Source organism: Podarcis filfolensis (assembly GCF_964270895.1).
Source record: "Podarcis filfolensis genome assembly, chromosome: 1".
Taxonomy (NCBI): Eukaryota; Metazoa; Chordata; class Lepidosauria; order Squamata; family Lacertidae; genus Podarcis; species Podarcis filfolensis.
The window spans coordinates 93,146,765-93,171,981 of record NC_139604.1 but is presented as its reverse complement, the minus strand read 5'-3'; the positions used below and the strand labels follow the sequence as shown (position 1 = coordinate 93,171,981).

Below are 25,217 nucleotides of genomic sequence, written 5' to 3'. Positions count from 1 at the left end.
GCTGAGGAACGTGCTGCTGCCCTCCCCTCAACAAAGAAGTTTTAATGAGGCTCCAACCTGCCACTGGATCACAGGAGCCAGTGGTGCGATGGGGGCTCATCGCGGCTGCTCAGCTGGGAAGCGCGAAGCCTGCCCTTCCCAGCTGAGAGAGCCCCGACCCCGCTCCTGCTTGCACTCAAGTAGGAGCGGGATTGGGCCTGCAGCCTTGCTTGGCTACCACCTGGCTGCCTTCGCCTTGGGGTGCTGTGCCTTTCCTCCCAGAAAGACGGAGCCCACCCTCCTGGTAGAAGGCAGCCAGGTGGTGGAGGGGCTCTTTGATGATGCTGGCAGGTCTGTTGCTTGCCAGCAGCCTCCAGCAGCCCCTCTCTGCAAGGCGCAGATAGGGTGGTTTTGCACCGCCTTGCGGACTTTGCCCAAGAAGGTGGGCTGGCACTACACTGCCATGTTGAAAACCCAACATCGCCCAGCCCCTAATGTGAAGCGTGTGCTCTGTCACTGAGCTCTGATTGCAAGCTGCAATCTCTGCTTCCACTCCAGCGAAGAAAGTCCACTGGGGATTTCGAACCCCTTTCGGAGGAAGGATGGGATATCAATCTAATAAATCAACACACCCTTGTTACGGAAAGCACACTGTGGCCCCACCTGAGACGGACCTTGAGAATCAGAAGCCCAAATCGTTGACCTTGTTGAGAATGGGTTTCCCCTTCTGAATTAATTGCTCTCTTCCCGTTGCAAGCACAGGCTGCCTTCTTCCCTCTGGCAACATGGCTGCTGCTGCTAAGTCTATTCAAGATGAATTTACTCCTTGGCATCAACAGTGGCAGCTTTCCAATGCTAAGTGCTAATGCAAAATTAATAATACGTCTCCTGCTGGGCACAATGTGCTGCATGCATAACCTCGGGCAGCTTGAAAAGCTCCATTGATTTTTATAATTGCTCCTCTCTTCCCAACGATATACTAAGTCACCCCATGGACAGTTGCCCTTCCTTGGTTCGACACACCTTTCCCTCTCCTCCCAGAACCAAGTTCTGCTTCCCTCTGCAATCACATCTTGCTTCTCCTCTCCCAATATGCCATCTCATAAATCCTTTGCTATCAATCTGCTGCTATCTCCACATTTTTTAAGGCTTGAAGGACCTTTTCCCCCCCATTTCTCTTCAAGCAGTGCACCTTAACAAGCTATTGTTCTAGCACCAGCCTGCTAAAAACTAAAACCCAATATGAAAATTGGGGGGGGGGGGAGAAATTGGGGGCAGGGGAGGGGAAGCAGCTCTTGCGGAAGTGCTAATCCACCTGCTCTCGCTTCTTCTCCCTTCCCTCCTCTTGCACATTAAAGCTGTTCTCTCAAGAAGAGAAACAGTAAACACCACCCCTTATCGCACCAAACCACACCGCTCAAATCCAAGAGCGATTCAAAGATCTCATTAAGCAGGCTCCACGAGGCAGGGAGACCCAGAGAATATAGCACAACAAAGGATCAGACAGAAGGAAACAGCCAGTGCAAGTATGGGGCCAGGGTGGGGGGGGGGCAGCAGAGAGGTAAAACACTCAAGAAGAGAGGGATGCAACAAGGCGGGAGGAAAAGGAACAGGATGAAAAAAAGAATAAAAGCAGGGAAGTTTCAAATTAAAGCTTACGAAAGAGCAGGTCTGCAGAAACTGTGACCAATGGAGCCAGGCACTACTGGGCATGTATCATGGGCTGCCAGGTATCTGGCAATCCAGAAAGCTACCTTATACCAAGACAGACTACTGGTCCATCCAGCTCCGTATCCTCTGCACTGATTGAAATTGACAGGGCTCTCTCCCACCAGCCCTACATGGGGAGATGCCAGGGACTGAACCTGGGACCTTCTGCGCTCAAAACAGATGCTCTGCCACTGAGCTAGGGCCCTTCCCCTTGTTTCTGCAGTCCCAAGAACTCAGTAAAACCAAGGAGGTTAGCTGTCCTCTTGGATCGACTTCATGGGTCATGGTTTGTTTGGCCGCTTAAGGGAAGCACAGAAAGCTGCCTTGTGGAGAGTCAGGCTGTTGGCCCACCTGGCTCAGTTATCATCCATGATGACAGGCAGTGGCTCTCCAGGATTTCAGACTGAGGTCTCTCCCAACCCTACCTGGAGAACTCAGGGCCTTCTGTCTGAAAGCTCCTGCTCTATCACTGAGCTGCAGCCCTTCTGGAATACACTTGGAGCTTTATTGTAACGAAATGCTGAGGCAAGGAGCTAAAGAACAGGATCCCAAAACTGACCAAGATGAAGGCCTCAGAGATTCTGGCCTGACCCCTCAAGGTCTCATTTACAACTGAAATGAAGCCCTGAGTGTGCTCTGCTTTCTCTCTACCATTTCTTCCTCCCATCCCTGTGGAAATTACCGTATTTTTCCCTCTATAACACGCAGATTTTTTTCTCCTAAAAAGTAAGGGGAAATGTCTGTGCGTGTTACTGAGCAAATGTGTGGTCCCTGGAGCTGACAGGCGCGAGTGAAGGCAAAAATCAGGCAAATATCAAATCGTCCGGAGAAGGGAAGCCTTGAAAAGAGGAAGCTGCTGCTTTCCTGCATTCTGCCTCAGGGTCTTACTGCCCACCCGCTTCTGTTTCCTTACTGTGTTTGCTCAAAAGGAACAAAGAGCAGAGAAAACCCCTCCCCTCCAGGCAAGCAGAGGGGAAAGCAGAGCGTCCTTCCTTCTAATTCCTCTCCGTGCGTCTAGGGACTCGCAGGCAACATGCAGGTGGGGGGGTCTTAGCCAGCTGCTTCTCCGCACACCCCTCTCGGTGCTCCTTGTCCCTTCTATGTTTTTCCTTCCCTCCCCACTTAAAACGTGGTTACAAAGCACGGATCCACATGGATCCTCAGGATCTTTGCATTGGGTCACCCCAAATTCACCATCAGATCACATAGCAATGATCTGATGCAAAAACAGGGCTGCAATGGTGCAAAAACGTGGTTACAAAGCATGGATCCACATGGATCCTCAGGATCTTTGCATTGGGCTACCCCAAACTCACCGTCAAATCACATGTCTGTGGCCGCAGCATGAAGCACAAAAATGATACATCCACTGTTTCATTCAGAATTTTTTTTTCTTGTTTTCCTCCTCTAAAAACTATGTGCGTGTTATGGTCAGGTGCGTGTTATCGAGCGAAAAATACGGTAAGATGTAAGCTCCTTGAGGCAGAACAGAACCTTGTCTCTCCCTGCCCCACCCTCAAATTTTTTTTTAAATCCTTTCCTCATTGTCTGGGGATAACAGAGGCAATGAGCAACTGCTTTTGGCTGTCCTTTAGCAAGAACTGCCTGCAGGTAACTCAATCTGGACCCACTAGCCAGATCACTTAAGTACAGGAAACAGAAAGGGACCTGCAGATATGGCAAGAGTACAAAGGGTATTATTGATCCAACAAGGTCCTGCAGTGTCCATATCATCATCAGAACACAAGCTCCAGCAGAAGCCGGACTCCTATCTTGAGGCATCATAAACAATGTATTTCCTCCAATGCACATATTATCCCCATTCCTACAATTTGAATGGGATGGAAAGTTGGTGCCCATCTAGCCTGCCAATCAACCAATACCTCAAGCTGTGTGCATTTTAAGCCTAGGTAATCCACGCTGAGGATGAATATAATCTAGACACAGGATTCTTAAACCTCACAGGATTTATCTGTCTTGGGAGAGATTCCAGCTAGCTTTAAGCAGCTACCGAAATCTGTTTCCTCCACCCACAACCCAAGGCCTTTTGTTCACAGCAAGTTCTAGTTTGGAGGAGTAACTCCACTTGGCAGTCAATCTCCTTCCCGAAAACCACAACAATTTCTCACTGGCTTCACCCAACCCCGCAGTGCTGTAGAAGCCACAATGGAGACCGAGCTACATTAGCAGCTTCTGCAGGTACAGCCGCTAAAACCTGTTCTGACTTATCCTCACTCACTTTTGCAGTGCAAGCAGCCAATGATGTGGTTCCTGGACTCATTGCTAGCATACTTCTTTCTCCAGCCCCCAAACTTCCTGCTGCTCACCCTTGTTCTCCAATCTCACAAATCAGATCCTTTTGCTGATTCTTCCTACAAAGCCTCTGCCCAGGTACCTAATTTGACAGCTCCGTTGTTAACTTCAAACACATCGCTTCTGGGAATCAAGATATAAAAGCCAGGCCCAGAATCACCTTGCAGTAAAAATGGGTTTAGGGTCATCTCAGAGTGGAAGCAGAGAGAGACTGTAGCTGAAAGAGACTGTCGGGGCAGGGGGAGTCCCCAAAGCGGGCATATGTTCACAAGGAGCAGGTAATGTTGCCATATAGTGCCACACAGTGAATGAATCAGCAGCAGCAAATATACACACACACACATACACACAAAACCCAAATATATTGATTATTCCCAAACGACATGCAGTCTGCCAAGAAGTGAAAGTGAAGGTGGCATTCAAAACAACTCTTATCAGCAGCTGCATCTGTAGTTGCCATACTTTTCATCTCTGCCACCCCTTGCCAGAGAGTACTGCAACACCAGCAAATATATGAAAACTGCATGTAGCAAGTCTCCCACCCCCACCCCCCGAGGTTGGGTCAGGTAAAACAGCCTCTTCTTAGTTGTACGACAAAGCAAAATTATGGCCCTGCAATTGTTACATTTGCACAACAGATTTGAGTTGAGAATACTTGGCCTCTAGAATTGAAGCAGTGATCAAAACCCTGGAAGAACAAGCATGTATATTATATGGAAACTTGCATATTTTCCTCATCCATTGCAACAACGCGTAACTTTTCCTTACCTGTGCTATCCTCCATTCTTGTACCAACTTCTGTTTGCACGGACTCCTCCATGCCCTCCTCCTCTTCCATCACTGGCTTCTGTAACAAAGGAGCTTTCAGAGTTTCTTCTGCTTCATGCTGGGGTCTAGGCTGCGTTTCTGGATGAAGAAGCTTTCCTGGCCTCTCATGCTGCTTTTGGCTTTCTCCTTCCCGAGTTGCCTTACCATCACGTTGTGACTTTAAGAATGCAAGTAAACCAGGATCTGAAAACCATGAAAATGGGACAAAATACTGTCAGCATTAAAATTCCTCCTTGATGCATGCGTCAATTCTTTCAGTCAATAGTGATTGACACTATTACAGTGGTACCTCGGGTTAAGTACTTAATTCGTTTCGGAGGTCCGTTCTTAACCTGAAACTGTTCTTAACTTGAAGCACCACTTAAGCTAATGGGGCCTCCCTCTGCTGCTGCACCGCCGGAGCACAATTTCTGTTCTCATCCTGAAGCAAAGTTCTTAACCCAAGGTACTATTTCTGGGTTAGCGGAGTCTGTAACCTGAAGCGTATGTAACCCGAGGTACCACTGTATTATTATTATTATTATTAATAATAATAATAATTGTTGTTGACAATATACAGTGGTACCTCGCAAGACGAAATTAATTCGTTCTGCGAGTTTTTTCGTCTTGCGAATTTTTCGTCTTGCAAAGCAAAAAAAAAAGTTTAAAAATCACCAAAGTGTACAGTACTGTACATACATTTTCTAAGTCAAGTCGCAACTGCACCTCTTCAAGCAATGCACCCTGGGTATTAACGGTTTTAAGAAAAAGGAAACAAACTTGCAAGACGTTTTCGTCTTGCGAAGCAAGCCCATAGGGAAATTCGTCTTGCGAAGCAACTCAAAAAACGAAAAACTCTTTTCGTCTTGCGAGTTTTCCGTCTTACGAGGCATTCGTCTTGCGAGGTACCACTGTAAAAACATAAAAATGCATAACATAGTAACAAGCAAAACCAATATCCCCACTCATATCCTCATCAGGTCCCCTCCCACCTGACCTTCAGACAGATGACTGCTTTTCAGGTTGCAAGTTAAAGACACGATATCACATTTGTGTCTAAGAAGCATCCCGTCCAAAAAAATTAATGTAAGCAGCTAACTTCAACAGACCCATGAGGTCTGTGAAAGAGGCTTTGCAGTTTGTATGCCTGTTACAAAGTCAGCTGCATAAATTAAACATGCCAACAGGAAATCTTCAAGCGTGGAAGCGAGTCCTGGGAATGATTCCACATGTCTGAAGCTGGCTTTGCTGCTTTGGACAACGTTCTTTTGTGTAGAGTTCATGTTATGTTTCGTGCTTTCAAAACTGAAGGTAACTGCCCTGATCCTTAAAAACCAGAGGGGGGGGTTAATCCAAATCACTGAATAAGGTGTACAGAAGTCAGCAAGAAGTTCGTACCTAGCTGAGCCAGCAGTCGTTTCTGCTCCTCCAAGATCTGCTCTTGAGACATGGACTGCAGCTTCTCCAGGTTCTCCTTGTGGATGTTCTGGGCTTCTTGCTCTCCTCCTAGGCTTCCAAGACCTTTCCCAGTGACAATACTTGACCGCTGACTGTGTACACTACCAGCAGGCTTATCTAAAAATAAAGGGCACTGTGAGTGGTATTCATAAGTAAACCTAAACTGACAACATACTCCACTGAGTTGATTTACAATCTGGTGCGTGTAGTCTCAGACATTAAGTCCCACTGAGTTCAATAGTGCTTACTCCAATGTAACTGTGCGCAGGATCACCGCCTCAATGCTAGGGCTCACCAGCACAACCTTTTAAGGAGATATTTGCTTCTCTATGCTAATATTCAATAAGCATCTTCAAGGCTTCCACATGCCATCGGGAACTGAGAATACTTGCTCCACAGGTATCAACATTTACCTTCCTCACCCCTGCGGAATTGGGTCTCCATGGCTTCAGAAGGTAGCGCAGCATCTGGAGCTGCTGGTCCTACATTTGTCTGCTCAGCTTCCTCAAGAGAAAGAGAAGATATTTGAGCCACTTCGGCTGCCCTCTTAGCAGCTATCTTCTGAGCAAAGATACTTTTCTTTCCAGCTGCTGATTTTGCCTGCAAGAAGACAAAACAGCAAGTAAACACTCCTATGCCTTTCTCATATAACAAAAAAAAAACCCAATTCATCAACATTCCTGCCACCCACTCCAATTGGGTCAATATGTGTTATCCAGATTTTCTGCTGCCTTCAACACGGATTACTATATTGTGTCCTCAACTGCAAGCTGTAGATTAGACAATTTTAAGGGGGGGGGGTGGAGAGAGACAGAGTCACAGCCCTTCCTCACTCTTTCCCAGATACGATGTAATATATTACTTCGCTGTTAAGTGTTTAAACACCAGGAAGAGGAAAATAAATACATTTCTTGACAAAATGCAGCAAGCAAGAAAGCATCTGGTTGTAGGTAAATTCTGGCTAGCTTGTTCCACTCTGCCTCTATGATTAATCCAAGAGTCTGCTTATCTGAACGCTTTGCATTTCTGAGGATAAACAGACTTCACTGTCTTGGAAAAGCCATCTCTGAAGATTTTGGGACCGTAAGACGGCAACAATTTCACAGTAATAAATTTGATGAATGATGCCTAACTAATGGATTTTAAAATTTGCATAGTGTCTACACTCAGGCTCTATCAGAGACTTACTATTGTTAAGAAAAAAGCAGCATGAAGCATATCCACCTTGATGATACTAAGCCAAGAAGCTGCGATGGAAAGAAAAATGATATATTGCTACAGCCAAGATTGCACAGCCGATATGCACACCATGAACTGTGTGGAAACTGGCAGCAGAGTTTCTGTGGATGCAGATTTGCTTCCCTCCAACAAGAGCCAAAACAGCTGGATCAGCATGCAAAAGCCTGTCTGTGCATGCAGAAGAGACTCTCTGGATCCCGGCCCATGTCTCCCATCAGCATATTTAAAAAAGGAGACAAATAGTAGCACCTTCTATATTCAAAATGGCAAAAACCAACATTGCACACCACAATAGAAAACTTTGCAATGCGCTTGAAAGACTGGTTTTTTTATTTAAAAAACAAAACAGCATTCCCCGTAACAAGCTTTTCAGATGCTCCAGCCCTTCAAGTCCATGCTGTCTCCCAGGAAACAAAACTCTTGCATGCTCTCCCCTTCTCTCCGTTGTTTTCTGAGCTGTTACCTCCTAGAGCTCCAATCAGTTGTCTGGTGGGAGTGTCTGCCAATTCTGACTGCAGCTCCCATAGTACAAATGTAAGTGAATAGGGCAGAGGCGCAGGCAAACACAAGGCCACACTTCAGAAACCCCAGAAAAAGAAAACGTTTTGTAGCATGCCAAAAATGCAGTTCAGACTCCCCTGAACTAGGAAGAAACCCAGGTAATTTCAGGGCTCTGCTAAGTTTTCATAAATGACAATGGTAGTAAAAACTGGGCAGAGAACCACTGGAAACACACGTAACTGCACAGAAGTAAGGAAAGTGCTTTGTAAAGGGCACTGAAGGAATGTGATAGATAATGTATTGCATTATCTTACACTTCACTGATGTGAATCCACCACTCACTGCTAGCAGTTATCCGAAAGTTTAGAATGGCTTCCTTCATCAACTTTGGAAATATGGAATAACATGTTCGGTACCGTTAGCCTAAACTTCACCAGGAAGTGGTGTGACAATGACAACAGGAGTCACAAAAACCTGCTCTATTTCCAGACCTTGCCACCAAGGGCACAAACCAAATCAAGGGCATGTCCCACACTTGGGGTCAAGCTGGTGACCCCTCGAGGAAGTCCCATGGCTGTCATGAGCCAGCCACTGCCTCCCAAAATCCAACCAAAGCCCAACAGTGCCCCATCCATCTAAGCAGACTCATCACACACAACTGAAAATCCAACATGTGCGCTTTTAACGTAACTCACTGCATCCAGTTTGCCGAGTCTCCTATGCAACGCCCTAGAAGCCCCAACACTTCCTCTATTTATTTAAAGCATTTTTGGCTGCACAACAAAGTCCATCAGCAGCAGATTGCATTATGATGAAGCATAATACACAGAACTAAAAGAAGAAGAGTTTGGATTTGATATCCCGCTTTATCGCTACCCGAAGCAGTCTCAAAGCGACTAACATTCTCCTTTCCCTTCCTCCCCCACAACAAACGCTCTGTGAGGTGAAGGTAAGCTAAACAAAGCAGAAACAGGAGGAGAGGGGGCTGATAAATGTGTTGCTGCTTTTCTTACCTCTGTTTTTATTTCGGACCTGTGAAAGACTCTGGGAAATGCATCTCCAGTGAAGACAGGCATGGTCACGTTGGCAGTGCTTGTGTCACGTTCCTGCCACAAAGACACAATGCCAAATGAATACTGGTTTCATTCATTAAAGCATTACAGTGCTTTACAATGGCTCAGCAGAAGGAGTTTGGCCATAGACTCCTGCTCAGGTCTTCCTTCAGCTATGAGATAGTAGCTGTTGCAAAAACTCCTCACTTCAATTTTCATTTTGTACTTGTCTAAGAGTGGCCTACTTCTAAGAATGAAAGAGGCGCTAGGTTCATCAGCATTGGACAAGGACAGTTCCATCCTTTCTCCAGAAAAAGCATAAAATTGTGTCACTTGAGAGATGCGTCACTGAAAGACACTTGCCAACCATCAACACTTCCATGTTTTTGTAAAAAAACTTTCATTATATGTTTTTGAAGACAATGTAGCATAAATTGTAAAAAGGCCAAGAGACCAGAAACAAATTCTTACTAGACAATAAAAACATTATCTTGGCATTAACAAAACCAGTGTTGAATCGTCAGTTTGGATTTCTAGCAACAAATACAACAATGCAGCTGTGTCCTTCACAGGTTGTAATTTCACAACTGAAGCATATCCGCACATGCCTATATCCAAACAGGCTACTAATTATTTGTAACTTCATTATTTGTAACTGAGGTCAATGAGACTTGCTTCCACTTAAGGGGGCAGAGAACTGCAGCCTTTCTAATAGAATGACTGACAGCCTCTGTCACATCCAGAGGCTACTGATGGCAGGGTGGAGCCAAGATACTTACTTGGCCTCCCAGCAGGTTAGTCATGGCTGTTTACTGGGGGTGGGGGAGGTCAGTGCGGTGCATACGCACAGGGTAAGTCCATCTGGGCACCCTCGCCCTGCTCTCTCCTAGAAAGCTGAGGTAAAGGTAAAGGGACCTCTGACCATTAGGTCCAGTCACGGAAGACTCTGGGGTTGTGGCGCTCATCTCGCTTTATTGGCCGAGGGAGCCGGCATTTATCCGCAGAAAGCTTCCGGGTCATGTGGCCAGCATGACTAAGCTGCTTCTGGCAAACCAAAGCAGCGCACGGAAATGCCGTTTACCTTCCCGCCGGAGCGGTACCTATTTATCTACTTGCACTTTGATGTGCTTTTGAACTGCTAGGTTGGCAGGAGCAGGGACCGAGCAACAGGAGCTCACCCCATCACGGGGATTCGAGCCGCCGACCTTCTGATCAGCAAGTCCTAGGCTCTGTGGTTTAACCCACAGGGCTAATAACTGTTAGTGAATATATAATCGGTTATGATGTCATTCAAAATATACGAATAAGCCACCTCAAAATGATGTATATATCATACAACACATCTCACAAAATATCCAAGTAACTACAAGTTGTTATACATATCAGAGTCAAACAAAGAATCAAACAAATCAATGAGTAGCGAGGAACGACAAGCTGTCTCTCGAAGATGTCTCACAAAAGTGTCAAAAGGACAGTATATCTGGAATAGTTCAACTGTTTCAGAATAAAGTCTTCATCAGTGAATAATTATCAATGAAATATTCATACTAGTAGGGATCATGCTAGTGGCCACTGATCCACTAACGTCCAGCGTGCTGCGTTTGCATTTTTGTAGATTGTTACATTTTGCAACACAGGGGTTTGTGTTTATTCAGATTACTCTGAGTAATCTGCCAGAAGGTCAGGTAAGCGCCTCACTACCACCTTGCCTGTTATCAGTCATTTCAGGACCTCATACACAATTTCACACCTAACAACTTGTTCGCAACATGGGCTAAGTTCTGCTTGACCTTTTCTACTGGGGCGCACATCCCCAAATACAAAATAAATGTGTCTCATGTCAAATACCAAGGGAATCTTAAACAGATATATGTACCTCGAAACAAGGACATGGTAAAATGCATGTTGGTAAAATATATGTATACACAGTTTTGATAGCCAATCCATGTGTTTTGCTCTTGGGTATATGAAGCCAAGCTCTAGTGTAGCTACTACACTAAAGATCTCCGGCAGCAGGGCTAAGAAGGACCATTGACCTCATAGAATCATAGAGCTGGAAAGGATCCAAGGGTCATCGAGTCCAACCACCTGCAATGCAGGAACCTCAGAGAGCACCTGTCAGTAAGGCGGCACTCACTCCATGCAAAGCAGCTTCCTATAAATTCAGTAGTCAGAAGGTGCCTTTGAGCCCCAGAAGGCTTCATTTCCCAGCAAAAGAAGAATAAATTAAACAACAACAAGTAAAAACGTGTATAATTACAAATTACATAATTTCTGCTTGGGAATGTGTGTGTGCAATATCTGGGTTACTCTAAAGGATTATATCAATTTAATTTTAAATGCATACTGCCCCAGCTTGGGTATTTATCAATAATTACCACAGGTCAATCAGAGGTTTAATCACTATTATTGTAGTTCTTATAAACAGGACGCACAATTATTTTGCTGAAGACAGCTGTGATGTGTTGATCACTGCGATCCAACTGCTCTCCTGGATCCTCATCAAAATGAACACGGGCACTTTTGAATTTGGATTTTTTGGGAGGTGCTGGTGTCAGTGGAGGGGGCACATCAGGAAAGTCTGAGAGAGAGAGAGAGAGAGAGAGAGAGAGAGAGAGAGAGAGAATATGCAGAGCATTAGTAATCTCCAGGTGTTTTAGTATTTTGCTGGAGCAACCCAGTCAGACGGGAGGCATATATAGTGGTACCACGGGTTACATACGCTTCAGGTTACAGACTCTGCTAACCCAGAAATAGTACCTCGGGTTAAGAACTTTGCTTCAGGATGAGAACAGAAATCATGCGGCGGCGGCACGGCAGCAGCAGGAGGCCCCATTAGCTAAAGTGGTGCTTCAGGTTAAGAACAGTTTCAGGTTAAGAACGGACCTCCAGAACGAATTAAGTATGTAACCAGAGGTACCACTGTATATAATAAAATTAATTATTATTATTATTATTATATTTTATTTTATTATTATATATTATTATTATTATTTAAAAAAGATGCCCTTAATTCCAACTGGGTTGCCGTCTAGTCTTGACAACAATCTGGCACCAAAAATGGCTGCTTTGCAAACAGAAAGAGGGGTGGCTGGGAACAGTAGCAAGTGCAGGCAAGGTTACAGTAAGAAAGCTGTTCAAATATACCTAGCAACTTACAGGCAATGAATAAGTGATTTTGGTTTTTGTTGACTACTAAACCAGCCTTCCCCAATCTGACGTCTTCCAGATGGGACTGATGGGAGTTGCAGTTCAAAACATTCAAAGAGCACTAAGTTGGGGAAGACTGTATTAACCATCAATACAAAACAAGATAATTTGAAATAAAAAAAGGTGAACTTACCATCCAGCATCACCACATCCCTGTCATGCTGCAATGGGGGTCTCTCATCCTCTCCACTCCCCAGATCCCCTCTTCTCTTATCTGCTTTCTTTACAACCTTCACCGCCGGAGAAGCTTTCGCTGCCAGGAACTGATTCTGGAACTTTAGCAAATCTGCCTCTGACTCCCCAGGCTTGGGCCTTGACAACATCTTTCTCCTTTTGTAGTCACAGCCTTCCTTTACAGAGCTTAAGGGTTAACCTGAATCAGGTGCAGAGAAAGGGAGGAAAGGAACTTTACCTGAGAAAACAGGCTTTTGAAGAATTCTTATTGCCCTCTACTTTCACACACTTTTCAAGTACCCCAAAGGGCCACAAATAACAGGGCTTTTAATGGACAGCCCAGACATGTCAGTGGCCTGCCCCTCTCCCACCCCAATTAAGGTGCCCTGCTATGACACTCATTTGAAACCGGAAATTTGTGCAGAATAGTTGTTGCATAATTCTCTGCAAACACATTCTCATACCAAAAAGGGGGAGGAAACACAGTGTTATTGCTGCTGTGGGTGCTATTTTAGGAAGGAGACAGAATACACACACACACACACTCTGCAATCCACCTGACTTTGATGTGACTTCTGCACAAACGGCTGTTTCTAAAGTGCTCCTTCCTTTCTTCTGCTCTTCACAGCACTTTCCCCCCAGTTTATTTATGGAAGCTTCAGTGGAGGAAATAGTAAGCGAATCCCAACAAAATGGTCAACTTTTTGTATGTACAGCAGCGCTATGGCGCTTCAGGACCCAAGTGTTTGATATCCTAGAGAAACTGACTTCAAAAGACCGCCACAGAGCAAACTGCAACTGCTCACAGGGAAACATACGTGTGATCAAAGTTTCCTTCTGTCCTTGTCCTCCCTTCAGAACAAAATATGACATATTTGTATACTTATTCTTACCTAGGCAGCAGTAGCCTAGTGGCCTGGGATCATAGAGGGTTGAAGACCCATTCATTACTATTTCTGTAGCAAGGTCCCTGCAAGGTCCTTGTCTCCAGTGTCCTAAAAAAGGTAAAGGTAAAGGACCCCTGACAGTTAAGTCCAGTCGCAGACGACTCTGGGGTTGCGGCGCTCATCTCGCTTTACAGGTTGAGGGAGCCAGCGTTTGTCCGCAGAGTTTTTCCAGGTCATGTGGCCAGCATGACTAAGCCTCTTCTGGCACAACAGAGCACCAAAAACAGAGCAGTGCATGGAAACGCTGTTTACCTTCCCACCAGAGCAGTACCTATTTATCTACTTGCACTTTGGGGCGTGCTTTCGAACTGCTAGGTTGGCAGGAGCTGGGACCGAGCAACGGGAGCTCACCCCGTCACAGGGATTCGAACCGCTGACCTTCTGATTGGCAAGCCCAAGAGGCTCAGTGGTTTAGACCACAGCGCCACCCTTCCAGTGTCCTACAGCCACTGTATAAGCAGTTAGGAACACCCAAAACACAAGGTGCTTATTTGTCAAGAGACCGGTGTGCAGGTTCTGTTACATACAAGGGAACTTCATGGAAAAAACAATTTAAGTGACTCCAAAAGAAGATACCAGAGCACTCCAAATCATTTGCCCATGTGCGTGCACAGAAAATAGTAGCTGAAAGGCAACCTGTGGAGACCTACATTGATTGTTGCAATGCATCCCTAATTATTAGTATTGTATAATTTATAAAATTGTTGTATAATCTTAGAAGGGGCGTGGTTGTATCATGAAGACACCCTGCACTTCTAAATTTCCCACTGCTCTACTGCTAAGCAGTCCAATGAGGTCCTTTGTTTTAAAGCACAACTTAAAACTTTTAAGGCACAACTTTAAGTCAGCAACACCCAACAAACATTAACAGATACCCCTCATGTCAGAGCAATCGATACTAGTGGCCCAGAGTGATACCAGAACAGACCTCCTAGCAACTCAACTTTCACAATCTGAAGGCGAAACCATGTAAGGCCCTTGGTCCAAGATAAATGTTATGAAATGCTTTTACAGGAAGCATGCCAAGGAAGAGAGTAATTTTATTTTATCTCTTTTCAGAATCAGATCTAGACCTGATTGAAACATTACTGAAAGCAGATATTCAGAAACAGATATCCAAGGGAACACCTTTGGTGTAGTGGATAGTTTTTGGGATAGGGCAGGAGTGGCTTGCCTGGTGTGAGAGAGTTGCAGCAATGTCATCCTGGCAGGTGTATCACTGCTGCTTAACAGAAAGAGGGGCAGGGCAATGGAGGGGCTTAAGCTGTGTGGGTGCAGCAGCGGGAATGCAAGATTGGTTCCCCCAGTGTACCTGCACAGCCCTGACATCCCCACTGCCTCATCCCTCCCTGTAAGCAGCAATCATGTCTCTGCTGGGAGGCTATTATTACAGCTCTGTCCCACCAGATGAGCAGCTCTTGTTCTAGGACTTTAGAGAGCAGAGTTCAGATCCCCTCTTAGTCATGAAGTTCATTGGGTTGACTACTCACTGTCTTTTGGCCTAACCTACCTCACAAGATTGATGTGAGAATAAAATGGGGAGGGAACTCTGAGCTCCTTGGATGAAAGGTGGGATATAAATGTAAAAATAAATATATTACATAAATACACATATACACCATATATCTGAAGGAGCATCTCCACCCCCATTGTTCAGCCTGAGGTCCAGCTCCAAGGGCCTTCTGGCAGTTCCCTCACTGCAAGAAGTGAGGCTACAGGAAACCAGGCAGAGGGCCTTCTTGGCAGTGGCACCTGCCCTGTGAAATGCTCTCCCATCAGATGTCAAGGAAATAAACAACTTTAGAAGACATCTGAAGGCAGCCCTATTGAGGGAAGTTTTTAATGTTTGATGTTTTATCGCTTATTATTATTATTATTGATATTCTGTTGGAAGCTGCCCAGAGTGGCTGGGGAAACCCAGCCAAATGGGCAGGATATAAATAAATTATTATTATTATTATTATTATTATTATTATTATTATTATTATTATCAATGTAGTAACATATAAATAAATAAGAATAAAATGCAGGCACACTTCATTGGTTGTGCATCTATGCCTTATTTGCCGCTTACACTTTTAAAATAAACATTAAGCCTTCACTTCTGCCAGTTTTAAATAGGTAAGGGGCAAATTATGCATCTGTTGCACATCAGCGAGAGACATATACTTTGCTCTCAAGTATTAAAAACAGAGTACAAAAAATTGTGTGAGAAATCACCATTAATACTCCTATTACAAATTCCACCCACCTTATATGTGTTCAAACTATATTCTGTGTGTGTAGGCTGGATGAAGTCCAAAGGGTAAGACTCAAGTTCTGACTAGACTAGAACTTAAAATGCTGCTTGAGTTGTGTGAAACAAATTAGCCATCTTTTGATTGTGCATCCTGTATATTACACAACTTTTAGAAGACATCTGAAGGCAGCCCTGTGTTGGGAGGTTTCTAACACTTGATGTTTTAGTTTTGTTTTTAGCTATGCTGTAAATTGCCCAGAGTGGCTGGGGAAACCCAGCCAGAAGGGTGGTGTATAAATAATAAAATTTATTACTAATATTAGCATTATTATTATCATTTACACTGCCCTGCTGTGTTATACCTTCCTACAATTTTCTTCATGCTTTTTTTATCTCCCCACCCCAACCCCAGTGCCACCACCACCACTGCTGTGATGTCATCGTCTATGGATGGGACCAGCGTCATTCATTTCTGATATCATGCCATACGAAAAGGCACATCAGCTCTGGGCAGAAGAAATCCAGGGCTTGAGTCTTTAAACTGCATTTAAAAAAAGGAAAACACACTTAAACTTCTACAGTAGTGCAGAGAGTTCATAGAAGACCACATGCTGCTTCTAATGAGTGTTTGGGCATTGAAATTATAACCTTTTGTTTTTCTACACGAGTTATGTGCCTATGTCTTTCCATTTGTATCAAATTTGGAATAAGGCTGTTAAATTTAATGAGCAAAGAATATCATGAGGAAGATTACAGCTAAACCACCAAACACTTGTGTATGATATGCAAGTTATTTGGCTACTTGTCCTTGACATTCACCAAAGAAAGTAAAAAAATCTATAAAGCAAAATATAATGTGTTCTGCAATATCTATCATCTATCTATCTGGACTTCAACACAGGTATTCTTATTGCATGGTACTTCCTTCCTTTTTTCTGTATACTGCAAACCCAGTACCTTAATTATCAGACTTAAACTTCAAGTCCACTCAGACTGCTGGATCTTCCTACAATCTGCTGCAATCACACACAAGGAACGGATGCAATCAGTTTAACCCACTGCTCTGGGAGGACACTTCTGTGTTTGTTTGAATAAAAGTTTGTATTTAAACGTCTAGTTTACTTTTCCAGCAGAGGCCTCAAATGCAATTCATCACTTTTCTTTAGAGAAGTGGGGCGGGGGGGACTTGTGCTGTTCTTCCTGGCTCCTGTCTTGCTTCTCCTACTACAACAATGGAGATTTTTTTTAAAACAAACAAACAAATAGGCAAAAATCCAGGGCTGAACATGTGCCGCTGCACACATGCCAGAATCCGGTTTTGCCTTTCCTCTGTTCGCAAGTCATTCGCCGATTTCTTTTGTCTATGCAGGTACCATTGCCTCTTCTACTAGCCTCGCAGATACAACGGGCAGCCCACAGGCCCCAACTCGCCATTAGGGGCCCCTAGAAACAAGAGAATCCGATGCGTGGCGAAGCCCCCTTCAACCAATTCTAGCCTGCAGCTGTGGGGCATTTCCCCAGAGAGAGAGAACCCCGCCTGAATGCACAGACAGCCCCATTGCAAATAAAAACGCCATGTTAGGGCTCGTGTCTTTAAAAGGAGTCCACGGCCCGCTAGGACGCATGCTCCACAGTCCCAAGCGTGCGGGGACGGGATGCAAAGAGTTTTCCGCGAAGGAAACGCTCTCTAGGCATGCTCAGAGGCACTTGAAAGCCCGGGTGCCCGAAGAAGCGGGCGGGCCGTGAGTCCCTAGGCCGCCACAACCTTCCTCCTCCGTGCTAGGAAGACGGAGGCTGCCCACCCAGGAGGAGAAGGAGGAGACGCGGAGGCTGCTGGCGATGCCCACTGACCTGTGCTGCGTGGGCTGTTTCTGCCATCCTTAGAGGGCGGCAGCGGCGCCTCCGCTCAGCCCAGCAGCGCTTTGACGCACATGCCTCTTGCTTCCGCCGCCGCCAGGATGGGGAGGTTTCCCGGGCGGCGCGTCGAGACGAGGCCCCGCCTTCGCTGCCATTTTGGGATGCGGAGAGAGGCGGCGAAGGGAAGCCGCGGCAGCGGCTGGGAGCAACCGGCGACCTTGCCTGGGACACGGGGGATGCACCCCAACCGCATGTCTATCCAGTTAGAAGTTCGTCCCACTGGTTTCCATGCCCCCCCCAATAGGGTCGCATAGTGCCGGATTTACGCATAAGCTATGTTGTAAACAAAACCTGCCCTTTTCCCCTTATGGGGTATCCAAGACCCCGTATAGAGTCCATACGTGGGTTCGCTATTGGTAGGAGAAAATAACAGCGGCCAACCAAAGAATATTGAGAAGCAAAGCGGCTAGTAAGCCTGATTAAAGCTGTTGCAACAGGGTCCTCCCCTAAAGCTTAGGGCCCCACTCTCTTGGGGGCACCCAAAAAATTTAAAGGGGAAAAAACTGGGTGTGCTTAAGTTAGAGCTTAATAATTATTTCACTATTAATAAACTTCTTTTTGTATTTCACTATTAATATACTTCTTAATTGTATTTCAGTTCAACAATTGCTTTGATAAAGTACATATTTTGTTCTGTGCAAATGGCTTTAGATACCTATTAGGTCCATAAATTACCATATAGCTTTTATTCAACACAAAAACCAGCGACAATTTGTTGTTGCCAAAAGACAGCTGGACATATAAAGGGCCCCATTACCTTCAGTAGCTTAAGGGCCTCATCAAACCTAAAACCAGCCCTGCGCACCCCCCAAATAGGGTTGCGTAGCCGTCATCTCTCCTCTGTTCTGGCTCAGGGTTTCCCCTTTTCGCAAAGGGGTTCTAAGCCCAGGTGGATAAAAGATGCGCAAACCTCTCCCGTGCGATGGGAGTGGGCATGGAGAGGCGGGTCAAGGCCGTGCAGCTACGATTCACCTTGTGAATCTCACTACTGTATAGTGGTTTATAATCATAAGAGTTGGAAGGGACCCCAAGAGTCATCTAGCCCACCCCCACCCCAATGCAGGAATCTCAACTCAAGAATCCATGGCAGGGCTGAAGAAAGACGTAGTGCTTCACCATGTTAGATACTGTATTGGTAGGATCCTGAACCGGTGCAGTTTTGTGGCTGGACCCAATCATTGTGCACCGGCCTCAAGTGGGCAGGTGTAAATATTACTTGTAAAAACCAAGTGCGATGCTTACAAAATGAATGTGAACTTTAATCTGAAGTGCATGGTGAAAGTGGGTGGGATGGAACAAAGACAGAGTACTAGCAAAATGGTCCATCTGCATTCACCACGGGGGGCTCCATCAGAAGATGGCAATCTCCATAAAACACTCTCCTCGTGCATCTTCAATATTTTGCTTATTAGAAAGATTTTGAGAGTTGCCTTTCAACTCGGAAACTGGGTATCTAAGTTGACATATGCAGAAGCATTTCAAAGAGCCAGAATCAACAATGCAGTAAGCATATGCAGCATGATTCAGCAATATCAAAAGCAAGCAGGCATAATCAGCTAGTGTCTAAAATTCATGACAAAAGAAATGTTTTCAAGTGGTGGCAAAACCATAAAGCAGAGCTTTTCGACCTTTTTGAGTCCATGGCTCCCTTGACCAGCTATATTCTTTCTGTGGCTCCCCTGTGGGGAAACACGCTCCAAGCCTCAGAAGCCCAGTTATGTCACCCCTTTCCTGCAGAGCCGACAGCCCCTCACCCCTTTTCGAACACCCTCCCTTGTGGAGTGTTCCCTCAGCCTCCTCCTCCCACTCCTTGAGGACCACAGGTGCCTCCTCATCCCACCCCACAGGGGCCTGGAAAGAGGATGTCCCCAGCCTTAACAGCCCAATGGAGACTAACCAAAGGTGACTGTGAGGCAAACAGTCACAAGAATTTGGGAGACAGAAATGTGAGAGGGCAGCAGAGGAGGGAGGTAACGAAAGTGGGGTAGACTAATGTTGCCTGCAGCACCCCTGACCATCACTCAAGGCACCCCAGGGCACCACGGCACACTGGTTGAAAACCACTGCCGTAAAGTAAGGATGCCAAGTGCCAATTTGATCATCTTAGGAAGCTTATTTTAGGAAGGTTTATATTTTATTACCTGTATTATCTTGACTGCAATTTGTTTTAACTGATCTTAATGTTATATTTTAAGATTGTAACCTGCCCTAGGAGCTCATGGTGAAGTGCAAGTAAGCCTAATAATAATAATAATAATAATAATAATAATAATAATAATATGTACTACAACAGAGAAGGCCCTACTTAGCATCTTACCACAATACAACTAGACATGGAGGGAGAACTCCTCAGATAACTTAAATGAGTGGGTAAACGTGTGGGGAGAATAGTACATACTTGGAACTGTTCTAAAGGGTTCAGTTTCCATGATGTATTTCTCATGCCAAACAGTGAAAAAAGGGTTTTTTAACCACCTGTGGGTGATTGTTGAACACTCCAATTGATCTAACTAAGGAGATAATGTCCCATTCAAGCTGGTGAACAGGGAAGTGGATTCAATTATTTATGAAGAGTGGGTTTCCCCCCACATGTAACACTCTTCGTTTTGCTCTTTGTCTTTAACATGGGTGTAAAAATGTTGCCTAGAATGAACATTTGATTAAAAAATGACCCTCTTTCTCTCTTCATTACAAATAAGGAAACATAGACTCAAATATGCTTTCATTGATATGTGCAAAAACATTCCAGTGGTGCTGTGGCCTTTGGCCGCATTTTCATAAAACCATAAACCAAAAAGTGTGGCTTAATGATATTAGTAAAAATACTGTGTGTGGCTAGCATGCAGCTCAGCTGTTCACACAAACACTCCTCCCCTGGTGCAAGTGAGGAAACCAGAGGTGGGGGAACCTCAGGCCTGGGGTCAAATGTGGTCCTCCAGGCCTCTCTAGCCCTTGAGACTCAGTCTAGCCTAGGCCATGCCTCTCAGTAGGCCTACCTTGCTCCACCCCCCCCCCTTGACTGCATTTCCCTGGTACAAATGTGTCTCTGAACTGTTGCTGTGTCTCTTGCTCACCTGGATGGAGAATGGTGTGTTGGGGAAATTAAAAAAGAGGTTCCTAGACTGGCAGTTTCCCATACAGAAACCCAAAATAAATGGATGCAGGCTCCAAGTGAAAAGATCAGCCTTTATTGGAATACAAATGAGCATTGGGACAGCCTCAAAAATAAGGCTGCAGGGAACCACATTCAAGGCAATGTTTTTTATACATTTTCAGATCACACGCATCATTTCATTTCACCAATCAAAGGATCACAGCCATCTTAATAGTTACAACCCAATGCCATCATCCTGAACCAATCAAAATCATTTGGCTCTTTAGATCACCCCTCATCATAATATCATGTGATTATATATAACCATTTTTCAGTGTCTTTCTTTATTAAGACTTTTAACTAATTTTCCTATTCATTAAATGTCTTCCAGTGTCCTCTTTCATCTATCTATGAAACAATTCAAGATTAATAACAATTGCCATGCCTAGCTAATTCTCTCTTTTCAGGCATACAATGACCACCATAGATTCTAGCAATTTATTCTTTTCAGTGTTCTGGAACAGGCATGCACTACATACAGTACCTAAAAGCAGCTAGTTCTGTACCTTAAAAGGTAGGCAGGCCCTTTTCAGTTTAGCTAGGTCATAGGCTTAAAAGAAGATGGAATCACCTAAATACAGTTTTATGAAATTATTATTTTCTCCAACAGGTGTGTGTGTGTACACCTCTGATTTAATACTGTGCAAAGTTAAAAGGCCCATCCACCGCTCCATCCGCTTTTGCCTCTGGTGCTGCCCATAACTGGTATGTTGTCCCCCCCCCCCCCCGATATTTCTCATAAGGGAGTGTCGCCCTCAGGGTGAAAACAGTTCCCCACTCCTAGCATAAATGAAACAAGAAAAGGGATAGCTGAAGCAATGATATGTTGGCTTATGGATCATGGCTTGACAGGGAGCAATAAACCACACTCCCAGGCTCAAGATTAATGCTCAGATATCCCTTTTCTTCATGTAGAATATGGTATACAAAGTCAAGCTATGTGACTTAACTGTCAGGTGTGAGTGCAGTCCTGTCTGGATGTTCATTTTCCTTATCAGATGTACCCCTTTGTAACTATCTGAGGATTGCAGCATAACTGGTATTAAAAGTGCTAAAGCAATCGATCAAAATTAGGTTAAATTTCAGACATAATGATAAAGAAATTGAGTATCTTGCTGATATTATTAATAATAATGATTTATTCATTGTCTTCTAAACAACCGTCACGAGGCAATGTACACTAAAGTTAATTAAAAACAGCTAAAAGCTTCCAAACAGCAAATACATTTAAAACCAAACAAAGTAAACGCTTGTGGTAAAGACCCATTTATCCAGCTGGGAAAGCATCTCAGAACAAAAATGTCTTAAATTGTTTCTGGAAAGTGCAGATAGCGTCTGTGTGTCGTATCTTGACAGGAATGCTATTCCATGGGGGCTAAGTGCCCTGCAGCGTGGGCTTCCGGGATCTTCAAAAGATACTTCTTTTAAAAGATGTTTGTATTTCTTACACTGAGAACAGGAACAGTTCTTACTGTGAAATGTTGAAAACTCTATGCAATACAATTCGCCCAACCAATAATTAGCTATGGGGCAATTTCCTGACACATACTCAGACCAGACCCAGAGACATCAATGGACCTTAGTTTATAGCCTATAACACTGGATATCACCCAATGAAAATAAAGCAGTTCAAACCGGAATGTTATTGCTACTATTACTGTTCATCACATTTGTGCTTTTTTCAGTGTGGAGAGATTTACAGTATTTGTCATTTATTTCTAGAATACCTAACTTGTATTAGGCACACTAAATGGATAAAAAAATGCAGCAGTCCTTGCCTCCAGGCTTACTCTCAATTAAGTTGTAGCTTTAAATAACAGGGAGTTAAATGGAATCTTTCCACATTTCCCCCTTTCCTTTCTTTCCACAAAGGCTCTGGTTATCCAAAACGCTTTGCAAGTGACCAAAAAGTGATGGAGCAGTTCTGTTGCGAGCCATTTTACCACTGAGATATTTAAAATGAAAAATAATCCAAGCCTAAGGCTGTGTATATATTGCCATCTTAAAATGCATCTAGGCTCTTCCTTTTCTTAATAGAATTATATAATTATATAGTTCGAAGGAACCCCAAAGGCCATCCAGTCCAACCCCTGCAATGCAGGAATCTCAACCATCCATGACAGATGGCCATCCAACCTCAGCCTAAAAACCACCAAGAAAGGAAAGTCCACCACCTCCCAAGGGAGTCCATTTCACTGGCAAATAGCTCTTACAGTCAGAAAGTTCTTGCTGATGTTTAGTCAGAATCTCCTTTCTTGTAACTTTGAGTCATTGGGTTGCGTCCTACCCTCTGGAGAAACAGAAAACAAGCTTGCTCCAACTTCCATGTGACAGCCCTTGAGAAATTTGAAGATGGCTATCATATCTCCTCTCAATCTCCTCCAGGCTAAACATACCCAACTCCTTCAACTGTTCCTTATAAGGCTTGGTTTCCAGACCTTTGATCATCTTGGTTGCCCTCCTCTGCACAAGTTCCAGCTTGTCAATATTCTTACCTTGTGGTGCCCAGAACTGGACACAGTATTCCTAGTGGAGTTTGATCAAGGCAGAATAAAGTGGTACTGTACTATGATTTTCCTTGATCTGGACACTGGACTTATGTTGATACAGTCTAGAATAGCATTAGCTCTTTTTTTGCTTCTACATCATACTGTTGACTCATGTTAAACTTCTGGTCTACTAAGACCCCTAGATCCTCTTCACATGTACTACTAGTAAGCCAGGTGCCCCCCATCATATATTTGTGCAGCTGGTTATTCCTGCCTATATGCAGAACTTTACATTTGTCCCCATTGAAATTCATTTTGTTAGTTTGGCCTAGTTCTCCAATCTGTGAATCCCGATTTTTCTTCTGTGGCATTCTACCCCTCCCAGTTTGATGCCATCTGCAAATTTGATGAGCATTCCTTCAATTCCTTCATCTGAGTAATTTAAAAAGACATTGGACAACAATGGGCCCAGGAGAGAACCCTGCGGCAATGCACTTGTCACTTTTCTCCAGGATTATGAGAAACAATTAGTGAGCACTCTTTGGGGTGGTTCAGTCAATCAGCTACAAATCCACCACACAGTGACTTGTCTAGCCCACATTTTATCAGCTTCTCCACAAGAATATCATGGGGGAATATGTCACAAATCTTACTGAAATCAAGATACAGTGGTACCTCCGGTTGCAAATGGGATCCATTCCGGAGGCCCGTTCGCAACCTGAACAGAATGCAACCTGCGCCTGTGCTTCTGCGCATGCGCATGATGTCATTTTGCACGTCTGTGCATGCATGAGCGGCGAAACACGGAAGTAACCCATTTTGTTACTTCTGGGTTGCCGCGGGACGCAACCTGAAGACGTAACATGAGGTATGACTGTACACTACATCCACAGCATTCCCCTAATCCACTAAGCTGGTAACTCTGTCCAGAAAAAAAGAAATGAGGTTTGTCTAGCAGGACTTGTTTTTGAGAAATCGATACAGATATAAATATCAAATAGCATTAGGGATAAAATAGTGCCCTGTAATAACCCCGTGGCATAAAACCAATCACCTGATGCACCATTTTGGGTGTTTCCTCGTAGACAGGACCAGAACCACAGTAACACAGTCAATAAATATTCTTCAGGGCAGGAAAGCCATTATGTTAGAACTGGTTGCAGATTTTTATGTTGTGTGTTATTTAGTGCACACCCAAGCACTCTTAAACCTCCCTCCACTCATGTCTATTGTGTTTCCAAGCTCTTTCAAGACAAAGCTGCTTATAATGGTTTCAGTTAGTCCTTAACACATAATACAGTAGTGTAAAAAGAGCCCTGCTAGATCAGATCAAAGGCCTATCCAGTCCATCATCCCTTTCTCACAGTGGCCAACCAGATGCCCATTGTAGAAAGTCCAAAGCGAGACACGAGCACAGCAACTCTCTCCCGTTCGTGATCCCCAGCAACCAGTCTTCAGAGGCATACCATTTTGCAACCCTTTCATTCTCAATTCAGATTGAAACTGGTTTCCAGTGAGATGGAGTGGGGGGCAGGGAGACGATGCACCAGAATGCAGTATTTAATAAGAAACAAAAGGATAGAAACAGGATAGATAATGGCTAATGTCATGTGTACACTGTTCCCAAACCAGCAGCACATTGGATGCAGAGTAGACCCCAGTGTGCACACAGCCAAAAGCAATCTACAGTCTCAGGAGGAGGAAGCAGATATTTACTGGAAACATGCAAACAAAACAAAACAAAACAGTATGCAAGCAATGAGAGGTCTTTTGGCAGAGTAGACAAAACTAGTAGTAGTATTATCAATGAGCTGACACCAGTATAAGACAGCTTCATATGTTTGTAAGTGAGGCAGAGCAAAACATTTAAAGACTGCAACAGAAGTATAAAGTTGTTGAATGCTCTGATTTCTCTCTACAGAAGTGGGGAACCTGTGGCCCTGCAACATAATTGAGCTACAGCTCAGGTCATCTCTCGCTATTGGCTATGCTGGCTAGGTCTGATGATAACGAGTCCAGCAACTTCTG

At 44.4% G+C, this 25,217-nt stretch overlaps 1 protein-coding gene and 1 long non-coding RNA gene across 6 annotated transcripts in view; one reads left to right on the top strand and one right to left on the bottom strand.

Annotated features, from left to right (window-relative positions):
• The window catches only part of RPAP1 (RNA polymerase II associated protein 1), a 45,888-nt gene extending 28,284 nt beyond the window's left edge, over nt 1-17,604 (bottom strand). For 2 of the 5 annotated variants that reach the window (XM_083610250.1, XM_083610254.1), the window contains exons 1-7: nt 17,481-17,601; nt 12,403-12,642; nt 11,495-11,640; nt 9,021-9,113; nt 6,681-6,867; nt 6,208-6,384; nt 4,771-5,013 (exon numbers count right to left, since the gene is read on the bottom strand). In XM_083610250.1, the coding sequence (XP_083466376.1) occupies nt 4,771-5,013; nt 6,208-6,384; nt 6,681-6,867; nt 9,021-9,113; nt 11,495-11,640; nt 12,403-12,592 (1,036 nt within the window). In that variant the 5' untranslated portion in view covers nt 12,593-12,642; nt 17,481-17,601. Of the gene's footprint in view, nt 1-4,770; nt 5,014-6,207; nt 6,385-6,680; nt 6,868-9,020; nt 9,114-11,494; nt 11,641-12,402; nt 12,643-13,326; nt 13,439-16,586 lie in introns of all 5 variants that reach the window. The other 3 variants (XM_083610251.1, XM_083610252.1, XM_083610253.1) reach the window with 3 other exon arrangements.
• Nucleotides 1-25,217, top strand: part of LOC310766305 — an 818,379-nt gene that overhangs the window by 423,258 nt on the left and 369,904 nt on the right. The gene's annotated exons all lie outside the window — the stretch shown is intronic.